General features: G+C 31.7%; 1 protein-coding gene across 1 annotated transcript in view; it reads right to left on the reverse strand.

The window, feature by feature from the left end:
* The window catches only part of LOC113556486 (transcription factor collier-like), an 81,397-nt gene extending 63,748 nt beyond the window's left edge, over positions 1-17,649 (reverse strand). Inside the window, exons 1-4 of the mRNA XM_026961451.2 lie at positions 17,353-17,649; positions 7,823-7,976; positions 5,748-5,811; positions 5,620-5,675 (exon numbers count right to left, since the gene is read on the reverse strand). Of these exons, the coding sequence (XP_026817252.1) occupies positions 5,620-5,675; positions 5,748-5,811; positions 7,823-7,976; positions 17,353-17,549 (471 nt within the window). The 5' untranslated portion in view covers positions 17,550-17,649. The remainder of the gene's footprint in view (positions 1-5,619; positions 5,676-5,747; positions 5,812-7,822; positions 7,977-17,352) is intronic.
* Between the last annotated feature and the right edge of the window lie 4,214 nt (positions 17,650-21,863).

Raw genomic sequence — 21,863 nt, forward strand, 5'->3', positions numbered from 1 at the left:
TGTTGTAGAATTGTGGGGATCAGGAATGGTAAAATCGTTAAATATAATGTTCCAGAACGATATTTAAAGGTTTTATTTTATAAGTTTATAATAAAGATTTGTTTTATTTCTGATGCGGAACATTAAGCGCATATAACAATATATAAGTAGGTGTATAAGTAAGAACGAAAAATAGCGTTATTAGCGAGGGGCTATAAATAGTATCTTATTTCGTTTCCTGATGGAGTAGAACTGTTTCCTACATATAATGTATTAATATATATGTAATATTTGTTTGTTTTTACTGCGGAATAATACGGCGTATAAACAGGAGAGTAAATTAATGTGTTGTTATCATAAAACATATGTATTACACCACAGAATTATGTGTTTGCCATTTTTACGAATACATTTATCATTCAGCAGCACCGGTTTTGATAAAAAAAAAAAAAGAATATGATAACTTACGACTGGTAAAAATGACAAAAACATAATTAAATCATGCATTTGCACGTGAATATAGTCCAATAAAAAATACATTTTTAATATATTATTGATTAGCACGAATATCTACGCCGTTGAATTATAGCCAATATTCACTGAATTATAAAATTAATTCTCAAATATAATTGTAAAATTAAATATATCAAGGATTAGGCGAAGACTGGAATTTAAAATAAAATTGTTGCCGATGATATTTTCATTTATAATGGCATATCTATGTATAACATAATGTAATATGACCAATATAAAATATAATGTGTACCTACGTATTATATTGTTCCAGAATTATATATAAGAAGTGGAACAAAATGTAAAGCGTTTTCATTGGCCGTTATTGGATCGTAATATAATATTCTTAGGAATAATACGATCCTATAGTATACACATGCTCCTATAAAAATTAATTAAATTTTTGAAGAAAAAGTAAATCTTTTATATTAAGCCTTATAGGATAAAATATATAAATAACAATCTATTTGGTACATATATATATTCTTCGGATTGTAAGACCACACGATATTATACTAGCTATATAGCATAATGTAATTAGGTATATACATAGTAAAAATAAATACATTATACATACACAACAGAAAATTATATGAATCCTCTATTCCTATAAATTTATAATTTAAAAATGCTCTTTATTTGTTTTAAAATTAAAATATAAAAAAAAAACTTTTAAAGGTGACGCCCTAGGGCGTATAGATATATCATGGATGATTTAAAAAAAATGTTTATATATGCATATATATATAGTATACCAGTCAGCTAAAATTCAATTAGATGCATAAAAATGTTTAAAAAAGTCATACATTTAACAATTTATTGAAAAAGGAGGATTTTCATTAAAAAAAGTTATGATACCTTTACCTTTACCTTTACATTCTTTAAATGTTATAAAAATTTTATTATTTTAAAATATAATCCTTAAATGAACTCGAAAAATCTGGAATTTGAATAAATTCATTACCTACTAAAAGAAAAAAAAAATGGAAAAGAGCATGCTTTATGAATCACTATATTATATTACTATTATAATATGAAATCTATATTATGTAACATTCATGGAATCAAAATGATCAAGTTTAAGTAGGTAGGAACCTATAATAGTATGTATGTTATATCTTCGGATTATTCACATAACACATACAGGATGTAATGTAAAATTTTTGTTGAAATTAATTGTGGTAGGTAACATAATATGTGTATTGTGTGAATACATAAATATAAATATCACGTATATTCGAGCGAATTGTCAAGCAACAAGTTTCGTAATATAGTCGCATTTCACGTGCGCGCGCGCGCGCCCAACCAAAATACGATTCATATAACATTATAAATTTATAAAGATAAAATATATAACCGACAGCGCGTATAAAGTATATATTGAATGTCTGCAAACTGAGAAATTCGATTAAAACTTTTATTTTGCACGCTTTTGCGGCATAACTCTTACATGTCTATATATACATAGAGAATATATATCTATATAATATACTTATATTACTCGAATATTTAAACATTAAATATAATATAATATTATATTGTTTTATCCTCTGATCACGTTCCTATAAATTTTACGTATAGATATGATATTTAAAGACCTAATAGAATTATGCGGTTTTTTAGTCGTTACAAAGCCAATATCGTGTTAAAGTATGCACTGCCATGCAGTGTGAGTTTTGTTTTATGAAGTATAATATAGTTTATCACAAAAAAATAGAATAAAATGTTTGATCGACGGAGGTTTTTTTAGGTATAAATGGAAGATTTATTTAGATGTCATTTACCTAAGTGTCCCCTTTAGGGTGAAATTTATAATAATGAAATTCATAATATTATAATTTACGTATCTCATTTTGAATCACCAATAGTGATTAGTGGACCATACTGAACGAGGTTTACAAAATATAAAACATATACACACACATAAATATATTAAAACTCATATTTTTATTATTATTATTATTATTATTTATTTGTATTTCTCGGTATCATAAGCATAGAGACTTAAAACATTTTAGTGTTTATATAAAATATAATTAACTTAATAGTTAAAAAATAGATATATAGATGTTAATATTTTAGGATGCCGAACATATTAGTAAATGTATGTCATAATAATTTGTCTAAGAGTTTTGAGATTATAATGCAATTGATATACGTTTGTTTGAATCGGGGCGAGAGTTTTGATAGTAAAAGATATTTGGCGTGGAAACTGGAATGTTACATTTTATTTTAGTTTTCACGAGTACAGTATTCATTTATTATTTATCTAATGTTATTAATGCTGTAACATGCTGTTAGGCGAACAGATCATGAAAATTTGATAAATAATATTAACAATCACGTATACCTATTTGATATTATATTACGTACACACACAGCTCCTTTTCCCCGTCGCCCAGTTGAATGTCACACGACAGTAGTACGGGTATATTATATTAAAGTCTATACCTACCTATAATAATATGTATTAATGTACTTATGAAACGAAGGTACATATATGTATATATATATTGACGAGTCTATACATCGTACGAGGGCGGTAAAATCGAGAAGAAAAAAACAAGGGATGTTCGAAAAGGGGTGCGGTGGACGGACCACGAGCATCGATTTTAACCAACGTAATCGTAATAATAATCGTCACAAACACGACGACGGCGACGGTCGTGTGCATATACCTATATATATATATGTACATACGTATAAATAAAACATCATGTATAATATGCGTGTTGATAAAGCCGTTTAGTGGGCGTACGCCGGATGGACAGTAGCGGCGGCAGCAAGCGACGCGCGTCACTGAGAGGATCAGATTGTGGCGGCGGCGGCGTCTGCGGCGTCGGTGGGAATGTGGGGGGGGGCGTGGCACGTGCCGCCGCCACTGCACGCGTTTATACTCCCTTGGTCGCGCAGCGCACGTGACGTTCGAGTAATATAATATTTTTTATAATTTTGTATTGTACATAATATTATTATGATTAAAATTGTATGCGATCACGCGAGTCTAAGGACGTGGCGACAAACACTACCCGCCGGTCCGATGCGTCTGCGAAATTTGCGAGGAAACTGTATATAATGTGTAATATGTATAACGAGGCGTTGCCACCGTTGACCATCATATCCGAACCGGATATAACGATCGTACCCGATCTAACCGAGATAAAAAGTCGTATAATATCGTGTGTGTGTGTGTGTGTGTGTGTATACGATTATTGGAAAACGAAATACTTCTGCAGCAGAAACAAGTTAAAACTGATAGAAACGACGATGCACGGAATTACCTGCAGGGTGGTTCTTTATAGGTAAACACTCATTTTCTCGAAGTATTAACGTTGGAAATATTTTTTTTCATTATAATAAACTTTTTTAAAAAATGTTTAATCTTTATTATTTTTCTATCGTTATCGAGATTTTTTGAGTTTTTTGAATGATATTTTTCATATTATTCAGAAGTAGAATTTTTTTTATCGGAATTATTTAATATTTGATCAATTAATAATATGTTAAAAAACAATTTTCTAGGAAGTCAATAAAAGAATCACATTATTATTGTATACTTTGTAGTTATATTATATACAAACAGTTATATATATGATACATAGGATATAATATATATTATATAATAATCAAAATTCAAGTTTTCATCATATATTTTGTATTAAAATATAAATCTAATAATAATGGTATCTATAAAATGTATTGTAAGGGAGAATAAATTCGACAATTGACAATGATCCGTGATGAACATCGTAATAATATTATTATGTTTTCAGACTATTCGAACGAGACGAAGATGAGCAATTATGATGGATTCAGCCGCAGTACAATTAGTTGCGCTGCGTTAATATCGTGCAAATATCGTGCATATAATACGTATATGATGTTTTATGTATCGATCGATTTTCTCGTGTGCCTATACAGATTAGTGAAGCGCGTAAATTGGATTCGCCGGCATCTATAAACAATATAATATAATAATGTAATATACTCTGTACAGTCAGTACTATACATACAGAATACAACTGTAAATTACTCTCGACGTCGGTCCTCTACGAATTTATTCGTCGACCCCTTTTCGTCGACAACATCTCTTTCCGACAACGAAAAAATCGGAAATTAAACGCAAATAAAACCTTTTTTTTTATTCACGAAACGAATGGAAAAAAATCACCCGTTGTTTGCTCCAAATCTCATCGTTTCTTTGAACACAGAACACACATACACGATACGTATAATACGTATGTAGTACCTGCTCTATATATGTATTATAATAAAAACGTTCATCAAACTCGCGTGCGTGCCTAAACAGTAACGTAAATAATAATTACGCAATATAGAGCGGTATCGTTTTGTGTTGGTTTCCGAATTTCGATTGTATTTTTAGCTACGAAAACGTATGAATATAATTTGATGTAGACGAATTATTGCATGTTTTGCAATCGCATTATTGTATCTACCGGACATTTAAAATGGTCGGAATCGTACGCTATTCGATTAACGGTAGGTAAATAACACAACAATATCAATTATAAAACTGTTGTAGTTAAACTTGAAGCAATTTGTTCTTTTGCAGCGGCGATAACTTATTCAGTATTTTTTGTGATTTTATCGAAACATAATATATATGTATATTATAATAGAATAAATACAAATATCCGCACAAGGCTCGTGTTGCTCGTGTTGCGTTTTGAGTTTAGGACAGACACGTGCGAGAAACGCTTCAATGTTAAAATTGTTATTGTCAGTCAATAAGGCATCGTGAACTTGTGTTCTAAATAGTGATTTGAAATTAATTTTATAAATAACAATTAAATCTAAAGTCATAATAATGTGATTGGAATGCCAACTTCACACACGTAAATCAATCGCTTTCAAATGCAAAACAATCCCAATTAAATATCGCACGTTAAATGTCGTAGAAACGCGAGAAAAAAAAACAATTTATCGATTTTTTTTTCTTTAATCCGAATGCATATTACTTCGTATGCAGTGATATCGCACATTATATATAATAATATTTAACTTCCCCGATTGCCAAATAATTATAATTTTATAACTAATTTATATTGACCGCATATACCTATTATTATTAATCTTTACTTCGTTAAAAAAAATAAAATCACTCACCTGTTTGGTAACGGTATCGATGAGCCTCACATATATGTCTTGTTCTTGTCGCACACCTAAATCAATAAAACAGTATCGATATTAGCTTAGTTACAGACCGCTTTTGAGCAACAGCGCACGTTCATTACCGTTAGCATACAACAGCTGAAGTCTATACTGAATACCGTTGTTGGTCTTCTGTGACTCGGATTCCTGAAACGTACATACAAGATTCATGTTTGATTATGTATTACAGGAGATTTTGCAGTGCGAGCGCGGAATCATCAAAACAAACAGACTTTGTCTTATCGGAACATGCACTTTATCGTCAAATATATTATATGTCTCATCCGAAAGTCTATAACAGACCACGAGCGCACCGTCGTCTGTGCGATCACTACGCAAATAGCCACGGCATAATATAAATATAAAAGTAAGACGCGTACGACGTGGATGACGAGTGTTTTACACGTACGGTAGGTACCTACATTATGTAGGCGTGTACACATTACACGCGCCGCGTTCACGTGGATATAACCACAACACACAAATATTTGCTGATCGTCATAAGATCGAAATCGATTAGGTTCATTTTATTTCGGGTACGCACGAAATAACATAAAAAACTACCGATTACTGGTGGATGTTGGTTGTCAAGTATTATAAGTTGGTATGATATTTTATAGATTTGCAGTTTTCGTATAATAAATCGTATTTATGTATAAAACGTCGTATTGCTATCCCAAAAGCATCGTCGAAAATTCAAAACATAATGATATAACATTATTAATAATAACATGTTTTGACGACATTGCACATGTTTGTTGGGCATTATAATATTATACTGCCAGACGTTAAGAAATAAATGCTAACGCATTAATCGTGGTTTACGGCAGTATCAATCTGAAGCCTGGTAATTGTGAACACGAAATTCCGATTGTCAGATGGCTAAAATAACATTTTAAACATAAATTAAATAAAAATCAGTGAATAACTACTTAATCGACTTTGTACATTAATCATATAAAATTAACACATTATATTTATCTGACAAAACGATGATGGTGATTTTGGAGATTTATGTTTTTAACGTATCATAAAAATAAAAACATGTGTGAGAAATAATGTTTGTCGGAAAGGCCGCTGCTGTCTTTAAACTAAACTATAGTAATGACGTTGTATTATTATCAAAACGGAAATGGCATTGTGATGTACACGCACGTACTTCGAGTACAATACAATATCATTATATCGATGTAATATGGATGATTTCCCTAACAAGTACTTTGTGTCGTGCGATACAGTTCTCCGAGATAGTGTATTGTCGTACTCAATATATTATTAAAGTAGCAAATGCAAATGCATTTCGAGCGGAAAATTAATTGATCGCGTCCAAATGACGTGTTATGAACATTATGAATTATGAATTTCTGAACGCAGAGTACAATATTATTACGAGTATTATATGAATAATGTAGGCTCGGCATTCAGCGTCAAATTTGACACAATACCATAACCGTTAAAGTGAGTATACGACATATTAAAGGGCTTCGGTCTGTTCGACTGGTAAGCGCGGAGTGAATATTTGTGTGTGTTAAATCGTTGTACCGTTATTCGTTGCGTTCATATCATTATTGTATTTATTATATCGTGTTATTCATATTGTCGTCGTCACCTACTTCTGAATAAACTTAAGTCCTGATTAACCCGTCGCGGCTTTTGCGTATTATATTATAATCATCATCTCTCAGCTCGTTGCGTGTGACAAACGGGTTCGCACCAAATCGGTTTTGAGTAAACACACGCTGCAACGATTTCGGGGATGACGATTGACGACGAAACAAAACGAAAATTTAAGTTTAATAATAAAAAAAAAAAAAAAAAAAAAATACATAAATAAACACACACGCATCATAATGTTATATTATTAAATCATTATTATTTAAACGAAATATAAAAAAAAAACAGGGCCAAACGTCGTGTATTCCTGTTTTGTTGTTTTAATGTTGTACTATACAAGTATAGATATAACATATTATCATAGATGATATAACTATATATTATATACCTACTGTAAAATACACGCCGTCTGTATACACACATTGTACTATATACACTGTACGCACGATTAGATAAAACGTTATATTTAGATAAGTCTCGTAAAGGAAACACAAACAGTGGTAACTTCTAAACAATGTTTATATATGTAAATGATAAAGCTTACCTGATCCTTTTCGATGAATCCTATGAACGCGGTCCGTTCGATTTCGATTGGCTGCTGAGACCTGTCGTACAGCGCGATCACGAAATGAAAGAAATTGGATTTTCTCAGATTGCTGGGAGGTTGCTTCTCAAAATGTGCTCTTCCCACGCCGATACTATACAGAAATAAAACAAAATATACTTATGGATATCATATACACTGTGAATATTTACGACGGAATTATAATATATATATATATATATATATACATACTTATAATAAGTATATCGCGCCAGTGGTAGGTAAATAACCAGAAAACTATACGTATATACATATACATTATTATAATATAAACCTATATATATATATATACATGCATAGTTTGTCCAACGTATTTATGTATGCAGATAAATCAATGGAGAACCAGCAAGTCTAGCTTTAAGTTATTTCGCGTTATGTGCCGCGGGGTACAATATTCGCATATATAATAATACACACGTTCGCATAATGTAATATGTGTTTGAGTGTGAGTTTGCGTGCATGCATATCAAATCGAATCACGATACAATATTATAACAACAGACATATTATATTACCATAGATATTCAAATAAGTCCACCTCAATGAAAAAATTAAGCAGACATGTATTTCGTAAAATTGTAATTGTTATTGTTTTTATAAAAAATGATATCGGTAAAAAATGTCTGAAAGTATAGACGATATTTTTTTTAAAAAAATTGTCAAATTTGATAACAAATATATGTATACGATATTAATATTAAAGTTATAATCACACACATCGATATAGGACTTAATCAGTCTCGTTAATGTATTAATGTATAGGTAAAGTCTGTTTGTAATTTACATTTAAATCTATATAATATATTCATTTGCTGGTTTAACTAATTCGTTACATCTGAAGTTCATAATTACCGTTTCAAGAAAATCAAATCGATTGTGGTAAACAACTCTATAATATTATGTATAAAAAAAAATATATATATATACCATTTCAGGTAATCGCATTTGGACGGTGATTTAAAGGGTAATGGCTTGGACGAGCTTGGACGACCAAATAATACATAAAACATGTTCTAATTCCCACAAGGATGGCTAACAATTTTATATATAAGACAACTATAGCAATATATAGTTTAATGGCTCAAATAGTGTGGAGGCTCGAAGTATGAATTTGAGTGGATAATAGTTATATCAGTCTTATGATAAAAATATTGATGGTTTAATGAATAATGATATTATTTTGATTTCGTTAAAAGTAATAAATATATTAAATAGTATACGTTTGATTTATTTACTATAGTCTGTGTCTGTAGATAATATTAAACCATGAGTTTTGAATACATTATAACTACGATATTTAAATTATTATAGTATTTATTATTAAAATAAGTCTTTCGCATTGTACAGTTATTAACCATTATATTCTTATTGTGCAGTATTATCCTATATAACATACAACTGTAGAGTTGTTTTAACCACCGAATAAGTCGATTTCATGAACATTCGAGCGTTAAATTTCACTTAAGGCTTAAGGAGTGTTGATTTGACTACACTATGTAGTTAATAGTAACCACTTGGTTTAACTTATCTATGTAGACTAGTAAATTCAGTTCGACTATTTACTATAGTTATATTGGTGTTTGTATGTCCGAACATTTTTGAGAAAAGAGTTCTCTTGGTCGAAATTCGTTTACCTATAACATACGTCCTGTATAATATCATTAAACGGATTACAGAGTATTGGAGATGGTAACATATAAATATAACGAATAAGCAGCGATAGGATTTGACGAATAGATTAATTGGAGGAGACTAGGAGAGTGAGTGCCGGATCCAATAATACTATTATATGTAATCAAAAATCAAAATTGAATTTCGCGACCGCTGTTATTCGTTTATACAACATGATATTGTTCGGGAGAAGGATCGAGCGATACAAACAGATGGGTAGGCAACATCTTGTCGTTTTTCACTTATCAAATTCCAATTATTGATCGGATGACACTATAGGTAAGTAAATAGTTAAAAATAATATTGATATATTAAGTGTATTATGCTCATATTATTATCATCTTTATAACTATCGTCATCATTATCAATATTATCGTCACCGTCGATGACGAAGTGATGTGTAGAGAGAATCGCGCCAAACATGCGAATTAATAGCGATTTGTATTTTTAATTCTGACACGAGTGTAAATATCTCTACGCGTTATAACAAATAATATTATTTGTATTTTATTTTCGCTACCGTTTGCGCGGCTGTTGTTATTCGTTTAATGAATATGAACGTGTGTTTATTCGGTCGGTGGCGTAAACCGCGATGTACACGGTATACACCACTGCCGCCCACCCCGAACGAACGACCACAGTGTTTCGGCTATTTCACCGATTATTAATTTATTCTTTATTATTATTATTATTATTATTATTATTGTTATTGTTGTTGTTTCGAGCGGCCGACTCACTCGCGGTAATTAATTTATTGACTTTTTTTTCGTGTTTTCGTTATCTATATATGTATATTATGTTATAACTTATAACGAATAGCGCACCGTTTTAAACCGATATAGGACTGCGCCAATAATAATAGTACGCTGCCGTCACAAACAAAATATTATACACATCTACCGACAACGTACGAATACACGCATCACACATTAAAATAGAACAAATACGTACGAATATTTAACTAAATATCGTACAGAAATGCGTGTGCAACATTGTATTATATTATTTTAGATTGGCCATAAATTTATTTTAATAAAACCCAACAAAGAGTTAATCGTACGCATTAACCGAATTTGATATTATATGTTATTAAGACCCTAAGACATGCGAGTTTCTTTTAAATATTTCCCATTTTCACTTGAGCGCACATATTGTTATGGCACAGGTAAAAGGAGTTTTAATTTAGCAACGCAGTGTTAACTTTTAATTACTGCAGGGCTGCCGTGATGGATGCCCATCCGTTATAATATTATATACTGTGATAAGACTTCATCGGTGTGTCGTAATTAATGAATTACTTTAACGAGCGTGATTACGTTATTATATGAATTGATTCGACCTGTACGCAATATTACATTTTTAAATAATTATAGAACTTTGATAAAATTTAAGTTTTAAGGATGAGTATCCGCTGTTTTTTTTACTACAAATCGCACAATTCATCAAAAAAGTTATTTAAAACGAATAGTTTCTGAGTTATTGAACTTATAGGTACTTACATATTTAATGATTGTTTTAAATACATTATTTAATAGATGTAATATTGTAATATTTAATCTAGCGCCTAATTAGTATGGATATTCAGACAATTTTTCAAAAGTGTAAAATATGAATAGATTCATATTAACTATTAACTGATATAGAATTTTGAAATTCATCATATTTTTTTTACCTATTGTCGTTATCACAAATGGTTTGAAAATAACTCTTGTTTAAACTTATCTTTTGGATTTTTATTTAAATTTAAAAATATAATTTGATTAACAATTGCCTGTAAAAATTGTGTTTTTATTGCCACAGGACACTCCTTAAATTATATTATAAACCTTAGTATAGGTATACGTACTATAGGTACTTAAACGTGCTAAAAAAGTCGTAAATTTGAATTTAAATGCATAATTAAATGAAAAAGGGGATGAGCATGCTTGATGAATCACCGTGTATAATATTTTTATTATTAGGTACCATCCTATACTCAATTAACAATTACCCGTGGAAATAATGTTGCTTTCTTTCTCTGGATATATGTTGGGAAACAATTTATTTCGATGGAATTGTAAACTATTAGCACAATACTATTCTCTTCACATTGTATTCGTGAGAAACCGTTTTACTTAAATCTACTGAATGCACTTATTTAAACATTAAATTATTAAAACTAAGACTTAAAAATTGATGGTCTAAACAACTTTAAATTATAAAATCTTTAATCCTAATATCTACCTAAAAAAAAAAAACAAATTTGACATAAATATGTTTAAATTACCCACTATTTCTAATTTATTATAATCAAATTAATTTTATTAATCAAATGTTTACATAAAATGATAAAATACGACAAAGTTAATAGTATAATTCTATTTTACGTAAAAGTTAAATATATTGTTATGCTTAAAAAGTAAAAAAAATTCTATTAAATTAAAATTATTAAAGTTTATTTTAATTGGAAAAGTCAACATTGTTAATTATAAATTAAAAGAAATTCATATTTTTTTTTCCCAATCGTCAATAATTGCATAAAAAAAAAAAAAATGTTAAAAAATTCAAAATAGTTATTTATTATTGAAATATTAAAAATTAAAAAAAAAAACAAATTTCTGAACTCTTACTATGTTGAGTTATTATATCGAAATTTAATATAAAAATTCTTAAAAAAATATTATGATTTGGAATATGAATTAAATAAATTATATTATTTAAAAGTAAAGAACTTATTAAAATAATAAAAGTTTAAAAATTATTTTTTTTCAACAATATTTTGTCATGTTTTTAAACTGTAAAAAAATACTTATGGATATGTTAATACTTTTTAAGAAAATCAGTGTAAATACCTTTATAAGAATCATCTAGATGCTTGCACAGATATGTACGGGAAACTGTACACGTGGGATTTCTGTCCTAACATGGTTGGTTATAATATTATAATAACCTATAGTGGTCAAATGTTTAGAGAAACGGTTAAGAATTTCAAATTCAAAATTTAAATAATTATATATAGATGGATCTTTGGGGTCGCTCAAAATCCACCTTCACTACTGAAAAAAGTGTTTCTGATTTTCAAATGGATTGGTTTATTTACCGATGAATGTTATTCATTATTATAAATAAAAAATAATACATAATATATTTTAAATCATAAAAACCTTGAATTTACTATGTTTCATTTGCACTTTGATGACTATGTACGAATTGTATAATAATTATAGATTTTTTTTTATTCGGAAAACATATTTACATACATTTAAATTTGCGCTTGCTGATTTTTTGGAATTTTAAAAAATGGAACAACTGAATCGACTTATACTAACTGATATAATAAATATAAGTAAAAAAAAAAATAAAATGAGTATTAAATATAGGTTGTGTTACTTAAAAGTTAATAATTTTTATGAACAACAATGTATACATTATTTTATATTAGAGAAAAGTTTTCTAAGCGTTTTGAGCTTTGTCGCTCGCGTGGATACCGCCTACATAATATTTTACTTTTATGTTCACGCGTATTTACGGATTTTATATTAAATTGTATGAAAACTAAGTAACGAGTCGTTGGCACTTTCTTTTCAAAAAAAAAAGGCTCTGTGAACTTTTCATTAACCGGAAACTATATGTACCTATATTTTACTATACGTACGTGTTTCTGAGATGTGTGTGGTGCAGTATATACTCGTATACATCATACGGAACTGTAAACATTTTTTTTTTTTTCATTACCGTGAACTGTATGCATAACTATAAATATTAAAAATCAACTAACTTTCCAGTGTTTAAATAATAATTTTTTGTTGTAACATCGCATTTGCATTTACTTTTTCACGCATCTTCTGTAAGTGGGATATAATCCACTGCATACTTGAACCGGAATACCGCATGTAAGTATATAATATATATAAACGGGTTATTTATATAAATCAAAATATCATCTGAATGCTTTTTATCAATTGTATATTTGTATGATGGTATTTATATTGTATTTTATAATGTAAGTATTAAATTTTATCGTTAGCGATGTCGAAGCTAAGTTTTTATTCATTTTTTATTAAACATAATAAAACGTTACATCATAACGTACCTATACCAACAACAATAATAAGCAAATAAAAAAATAACAATTTTCATACGATTAAGTATATTAAAATTTACCTACCTATAGTTATATATTCTCAATAATTCTCTAAGTTAAATTGAAATTAATAATACGGTATTCATACTTGTATTGCATTGTGTGATTAATATCGATTCAAACGCAAATTACCAATCAATGTTCTATATTTACCTGTGTAAAGATATGGGTACATATTTGGCGTTTCATTTGTTTATCATCCGAAAGCAGTTTGAGAATATATATTTTTATAAATGTAAACTGTTGATACTAAGTATAAGTGCTAAGTGCTAGTAAAAGTAACGAGAATATTATTATCGCAATTTTTGATATACATGACAATTTAAATGTATCTAAACAAAAATTGTCCGTACATACCATTTGGAATATGTTAATCAAATTTATTATTTATTTGTGTATTATTGTCGATTTGGTCGCACACTCGTATTTTACATCCGATGAATAGAAATGCATTATAAAATAATAGTTTTAAATATTTGTACGTTACATTATTTTTATACACGTAGACCTGATTTAAAATTCGTAAAAGTATAATTGTTGTGTTTAATGTAATTGTTATAAATTTATAACATACAATTGACACAATATAATGTGTGATAATTAAATTTTTATTTATTGATAAATTTTAAATTTGAATTGTATCGTTACCAACAAGTTTAATGCGCGAATACAATTTATTATATACATATGTTTTCATACATTCACCTCATTCGGAACAAAACAATTGATTAATAGAATTCAGGGAAATAGGAAATAAAATGGATTAGTTTAATTTTAGATATTACCAATATGCAATGCGTTCAAATAATTAACAGAAACATATGTTTTAATAATTATTGTTACTACTCTTATGATTTATTTATTTATTTCATTCGCATAATATGTTGGTAGCAGGTACTTATATTATATCGTGTGTAAGTATACTAAGTATAGGCGCGTCGTTTATTACCTACCGCTGCTGCAGCAACCGGAATTGTTTAAGTTGCGTTAGTATAATATTATGTGCATCTATATGAATAATATATATTTGAAAATGTAAATGTTTCGTAGGAATTGCTTATGAAATAATATTGAATTTTCAAATGAATTTAACTCTTAAATTTGTTAATGTACTGTTTCTTTTTTTGGTTATTTTTAAGTACACACTGCTCAATACGTACAGTCTGTTTTTAAAATATGAATATACTAATATACTAATTTACTGTAATCGGTGCATATATTATATTTTATGTATTAATATGTGTATACGCAGCGTATTTTACAGTAGTATCTATATCAGCGATACCACGTAAACGTTTCGCTTTTTAAGCACATATTTTGTATTTAAATATTTAATAGAGACGTCGGAAAAAAATAAAGGATATAAAAGTATGCTGTAAAATGCACTCGTATATACAAAATGAGACTATAATAATATAAGAATGAAAAAAAATTAAATTAATGGGAGTTGGAGTGCTATATTATTGCATACTCTAAACGCCGTGGCAAGGTTCAAACATAAATACCATTTATCCTATATCTATATAATTCACTAAGCGACATTCGAGTGGCTACGAATAAACGACTATTTTTTCTAATATTTTTTTTTTCGTCCAATAAATGCTGTTGCGATCAAAATCACGGCGATAAGAGTCGAACAATGAGACAGAACATGAAACATATAAACTCATCTAGTTGTAACATTGTGCGGTCGTGTTTGTAATATTATATATTTATAAAAGCAAAAGTAAAATAAAATAAATATATATATATATGCACTCCCCAGCTACCTTTATATACTTATATATGAAAAGCCTCAGGAGAATATATTCAAAACCCTATGAGATATGCTGTCTTGTTTACATAATCAATATTGTACCTATAGGTGGTCTTTTTGCTCGTTATGACAGATTTGAGTCACTTTTTTCCATCTCTTTTTCATAAAGTTACTTTATTTTTTTATTTTAATATTTCTTTGTTTTCAGTCCTTTTAACCCCCTCCCCCCTCACAGCAGCCTTTATATACCTTTTTTGCTGATTAAAAATAAATAAATATACAATTTACAATCTGTACAATTTAAAATATTAAGTAAATTTTCTGATTTCAATGAATAAAAATTGGATGTTGTAAAGGTGGGAGGCGTCTGGCGACACTATTTCAACCAGTTATGCTTAGCTATGTCCATATAAATTCATAATCCAATTCTAAAATTATACGATTTGATAAGTCAGTAAATATATAGTTATATAAATACATTTTTTCGTTCTGTTTTTTTAACCATCATTTATACCCACGTATATTTTTTTTTATTATATCCTTTACTTTTAAATACGAATTATACTCAACAATCTAATAAAGAATTCGTAAATGTTTCAGAGATTATATTTTTGAATTATTACAAACATCATCGTACCCTGCAACCTAATTTTTAAATGTTAAAATGTAATTGCCTACACTTAATTATACACTTTGAATAGCAACGACCTAATAATTATTATTATATAAAAGAATATTTTACTAAAAATAACAAAATGTTAATAGTTTCAATAAAAATTATCATCGTTAATTATAGGTTTAATAATTGAATAATTTATTAGATAGCGTACTTTTATTTATCGTACTCTATAAAATGGGTGTATATTTTCAACAAATGTAAAAAAAAAAATTATGATTTTTTTTAAATATTAAAACAATATTTTTAATATTAATATAATATATATATATATATTAGGTACCTACTCGAATCATTTTCACGTAACTCGTAAAAAACAATGTTATAGTTTTAGGTGAAGGTACCCACGCGACCTTCATAATAGTAATTTTTATATTCACTCGTAAAATAGAAAAAATATCGACGTATTAGGTATATAAATTATTTTAATGTTATAAAAAATTGTAATTTTAATAAACTTTTACGAAAAATCAATTGCTTCGAATTATGCACCATCATGCAATATATGTGTGTATATATATATATATATATATTATAACTGTGTATTCCAATACCAATAATTAACTACAATCAACATGACGCGTATATTAATGTGTACACATTTATAATTTAGTATAAACCATATATATAATCTGTTTACTCGGTAAACTCTACGGTAATTTGGTGTGTGTATAATTATTAGGTGTAAACATTCCTAGCTAAGGTTAGGTTAAATTATAATAATTTACTTGAGTGTATTATTAAAATGTCGTTGTTATTGATGTAATATGTAAAAAAAAAAAGGTACCTGTTGTAATATACTACATGTCGGACCAATACCGACACTGTCCAACAGTTGATCGTGAATATTATTCAGGTCGGGTAAGTACCGCAAAGATCAAAACAATCGAGTCGTGGCCAAATTAATAACCGTATACTAAGAAGTCTTACATGTATTGTGCCGAGGAAAAAAAAAAATTCCAAAATTATGCCACCCAATTTTAATGTGATATAGAACTTTGATAATGAAATTAATCCAATTTTTCAACGTACATCGAATTATAATATTTATAATATTTAATTACTGTAAATATTCTATTGAACTTAAAGATGTTCTTTTCTCAAAACATATTATGATTTGTCAAAGTTCCATCGTCACCTGAACCGATACCTAAAATTTTATCGTATTGTTCAAATATATTACAGGACTGCGACGGCAGTGGACCACGTAAAAACTGAAAACGGTAAAAGAATGTCCTTCATACCTGCTCTGATCGATGATGGAAGGTTGCATCCACGAACGGGGAACGGACAGCTGCGAGTTGGCCAAAGGCTCTTCTTTGAGCCCGGTAACTGGGCCCCGGAGCTGGTGATGGTGGTGATGGTGGTGATGATGGTGCAGTCCGGATATACCACCGGGCGTTCCGGTGTCCTGGTGATGGTGGTGGTGCAGGCCGAACATGAGGCCGGCCGCGGTGGCGTTCCGGTGGTGGTTGCCCGGCGTGGCGTACAGTTTGCGTCCCCACGCGGCCACGGGATCCAGTTCGCCGCCACCGCCGCCACCCACCACGCCGTTACCGCCGACGACGCCACCGCCGCCGTTACCGACATTGCCGACAACGACGCCGCCGCCGCCGCCACCACCGCCGCCCAGCGTGCCCAACGTTGACTGCCACGGTGCCGCGACCGCGGCGTCTGCGTCGCCGCCGGTCGCGCCGCCCGTCCAGTAGCCGGCGCCGGCCACCGTCCGTCCGTCTTCTTCCGTCGACACCACCGTGATGCCTTCCGGGCCCACCGCCGTCCTATACGTGTCCGTCAACGTGCGTGCGCGATGTGTACGATCGGGTGATGTGTGTGCGTACCGCGGGCGCGCGTTTGACGTGAGAATGTTATGGCGGAATTATTTTTTTGTCGGTCTGCAGTGACCGGTCGACGACTTTGCACAGGTGTCGATTGGAAAATATTGCGGTGCGTACGAAACGTGCCGGAAGACCGACGTCTCGCGGCGGCAGAAACAGAAAATTGAAAAAAAAAAAAAAATCGTAGGACGATTATACGAATTAATAATTTTTTAATAACTGCAAAAGTGTTATTCCCGGCGGTGCAGCGGCGATCGGGCGCGCGTGTACCGTGGCATAATAATGCACAGTCGTGCGACGCGTACCGTACGTCTTGCGAAGAAACGTTGAGGAGATACAATAAAAATATATTCTCTCGGCCCGTGTGCACACAGCGACTATGGTCGTCCCGGTGGGAGTGCGCGCGATACTCTAAACGCACCGCCGCCGAAACGTCGCCGCGGACAGTGTGGCCGTTGTCGCGTGCGTGCGCGTACGCGGGAGCGCAGGCGCGCCCGTGCCCGCCCCACGCGGCCAGCCGTGCACCACCGCCGTCCGGCCGTGTCCGGCGCCGGTGTGTGCGTTGGCGGCCGCGCGTGTGTGCGTGAGCGTTTGGCCACGTCCATGCGGCCGTGGCCACGCCCACCGGCCGGCAGTGCCCGGGTGTCGGCGACTCCGCCCGCCGGCCAATCGCCGACCGCCGACGCCGCTGGCCGTCGTCCACCGGCGGCGTGTCGGTACTCGCACACCGGCCGACGCTGCCGCGCCACGCGGACGCGGAACGCGCGCGCTGCCGTCCACCGCCGTCCGCCGTCGTCGTGACGCGACGAGATTCGCGGCGGCGACGGACTTGCCACGGTTTTACGCCGTATAAATGTTATTTGGTTAGGTATTAATGTTTAACGGGTGTGTACCTATTCGGGGGGAGAAATGTTAACGGAAAAACTTTTTTTTGTTTTTGTTGGTGGGGGGGGGGGTTGTGGGTTTCGAATGCCCCCGTTCTTTCGGTCGCTGTCTCGCAGTGATCATCAGACGTATTGCTCGGTGGCCAATTTCACCCCCCCCCCCCACAGACACCTCTCCGTTATTTTAATAATCAAATATTTAACGACGAATTTGCACGTATACGCGCGCGGATTTACAATATAACATATTTTCTGGAGTTCTCATCCGGTTGATCAAACCGCCGAGGACTTGAATTATTATTGGAGTGCTAATTTCAAATCCGAGTGCGCTATAAGCTCACTGCAGTTTGAATCGCGCTTATATATATATATATATATAACTCGCGGACATATATTTAGTGATTTTATACGACTTATTCTGTAAATTAACCATATTCATTAATCCTCCGTTGCCCTACCGTATGCATATATTATGTACCTATTTACCTATACGGTCATATGACGACTGTTGTTATATTATTACGTTGCAGCGGCGTTTGTTATTACGTATTTTTCCCAGCGCGAGAGCGGCGGTGGTCGTTTTAAATTATTAATATTCCTCCGACGCTCGCGCGCGCACACACACACACACGCGGCCGATTCACTTTTCCTATAATATATCACATCAATAATTCACCCGTCAGATATATTATATATACTTACATTTTACACACATATATATATATATATGTATCGTATATAATTTATATACATAGGTACACCATACACGTGTATACAATATATGTGTATATATACGTACGCGAGTGGCACGCGATGGAAAAAGGGAGCGAGGTTAAGGATTACGTTAAAAATATTTTCTCGTCCCCCCTCCCACCGTCCCACACAGACACCGACAACGTTTCGCCGGGCTATACGGCGCGCGTCTCATATTGTTTCCCTTTCCGACGTATACATGCCATCACACCAATACCTATATCCGCTATACACACACACACACACACACACACACATATATATATACACACACACACTGCTTATTATATACCTATATACACGGTGTAATTTAATATATCATATATATATATATATATATATATATATATATATATATATGAAGCTCAATGCTAATATTCGTCGCTAAAATAGCATCACTGCGCCGGCTGCAATGTGATTATAATATACACACACGTAATACGCTTCACCCTCACCCCCCCCCCCCCCCCCCACCTCTTCGCACTGACGCTGCAGAGCAACTATACGATATTATACGCATGATGTCATGGCGGTAAATTACATATTATCATTATTATTATTATTGGTATATACCTAAAATATAATGTATATATGCGCATATACGCATACACTATTCTGCAGCATAAGGCCGCGGTGTGTAGTATTTATAATAATATTATACTCGGCAGTGATTGGCGAATTATATATATGTATATTGCCGACCCGCGAGCTCCAGTGCATATAATACTGCATTATATACACGCGCAGATAGATACGATGATAATATGAGTGTGGTCTTAAACGGAGTACGTTTAATATGTATTACTGTTGATAATGTTGATATACCTATATACGGTATATTATTAACTTTCGTGCTCGCGCAGTATATATACGTATTATAATCGTTAATATAATATATTAATGTATATAAATATTCGGTTTGTGTAACGATGCGGCTTATTATCTACATTTTTATATCATTACGTGTACGTACCTAAACCGCGTTCTTAACTGTATAATAATAATTCTCGTACGTATATAGTCTATTCGTGAGAATATTATAAATGTAACACGACATTTATTTTGAACGTTTTTTTTTGTGGGTCTTATAGCCTATAAAAGTACGAGTATACACGATCTATGATGCGGGCATCGACGCTTTAGACTAGAATCATACCCTTCCCTTCTGGGCTAAACCAAAAAACAATATTTTGTACCTACTTTGTGATTTATGTTAAAAATATTGAAAAATGTGACTATAAGAGTTGTATAAAATGCATATAATTATTTTATCAATACCTTCTACAGTTATTAAACGTGCACATTATTATGCATAAGTTAAGGTTAATTTCAAATAATATTTCTACATGCATATTTGAGTAGTATTCACGTTATGCATATTATATCAATTTATTAAAAACATATGAACCGTATAGAATTCATATATATATATAAATTGACTATTTTTAAATTTGTTCAAAAAGTGAATGGGCAAAAGGAAAGGTTCGATTTTGGTTGAAAAGGGTCTCGCTCCGACCATAAGTATACAAATGAAAAATGAATATGAACCTCTCTATATACCTGTATACAATTTGTAGTATATGTAAATAGCAAATACAATAGATTCTAAATGAAAGTCGTACAAAATAGATGTTTGTATAACATATTTTTACAATAAGGAGGGACCGCACGACAAAATAGGTAGGGTCAAATTACGCACTGTTTTCGTCGAATTGCACTCTGAAGGGATTTATTATATCTACATAAACCCAATTTACTAACGATTATCCGCTGACGGTCGGAAAAATAATATTCATTTTTAATAACCAAAGTTTATTATTATTATTTTTTTTTAAAGTAAGTTTATTAATTGTGTATAACTACAAATTAAAAAATAAATAATAAAACAATATGTATTCACGTAGGTATATTTCTAAATTACTTGCGTCGTGTAATAACGTCGTTTTAATATTATTTTGATCAACATACACATGCAATTGGCCATTAAAACGGATATTTATAAGAGTTCTATGGAATGATCGAATAGTGTAATTTAAAAATGTTAATTTAGGTACTTGGACAACCCCGACGAAATAGATATATGTGATGTATAATCACAGTTTTTTATATGCATCAAAATTAGTCTAATTCCGGATAATAAATATTTCTTCACTTTGCCAGTATTCTATTATAGTTATATCCACTTACTTGCTATTTACTGATAATATTATTGTACAGGAAAAAAAATCTTCAAATTAAAAGTTGACACCTGCATATTTTAGTCCGTGGACGTGAAGACTG

The sequence above is a fragment of the Rhopalosiphum maidis genome, chromosome 3 (assembly GCF_003676215.2).
Source record: "Rhopalosiphum maidis isolate BTI-1 chromosome 3, ASM367621v3, whole genome shotgun sequence".
Lineage (NCBI taxonomy): Eukaryota > Metazoa > Arthropoda > Insecta > Hemiptera > Aphididae > Rhopalosiphum > Rhopalosiphum maidis.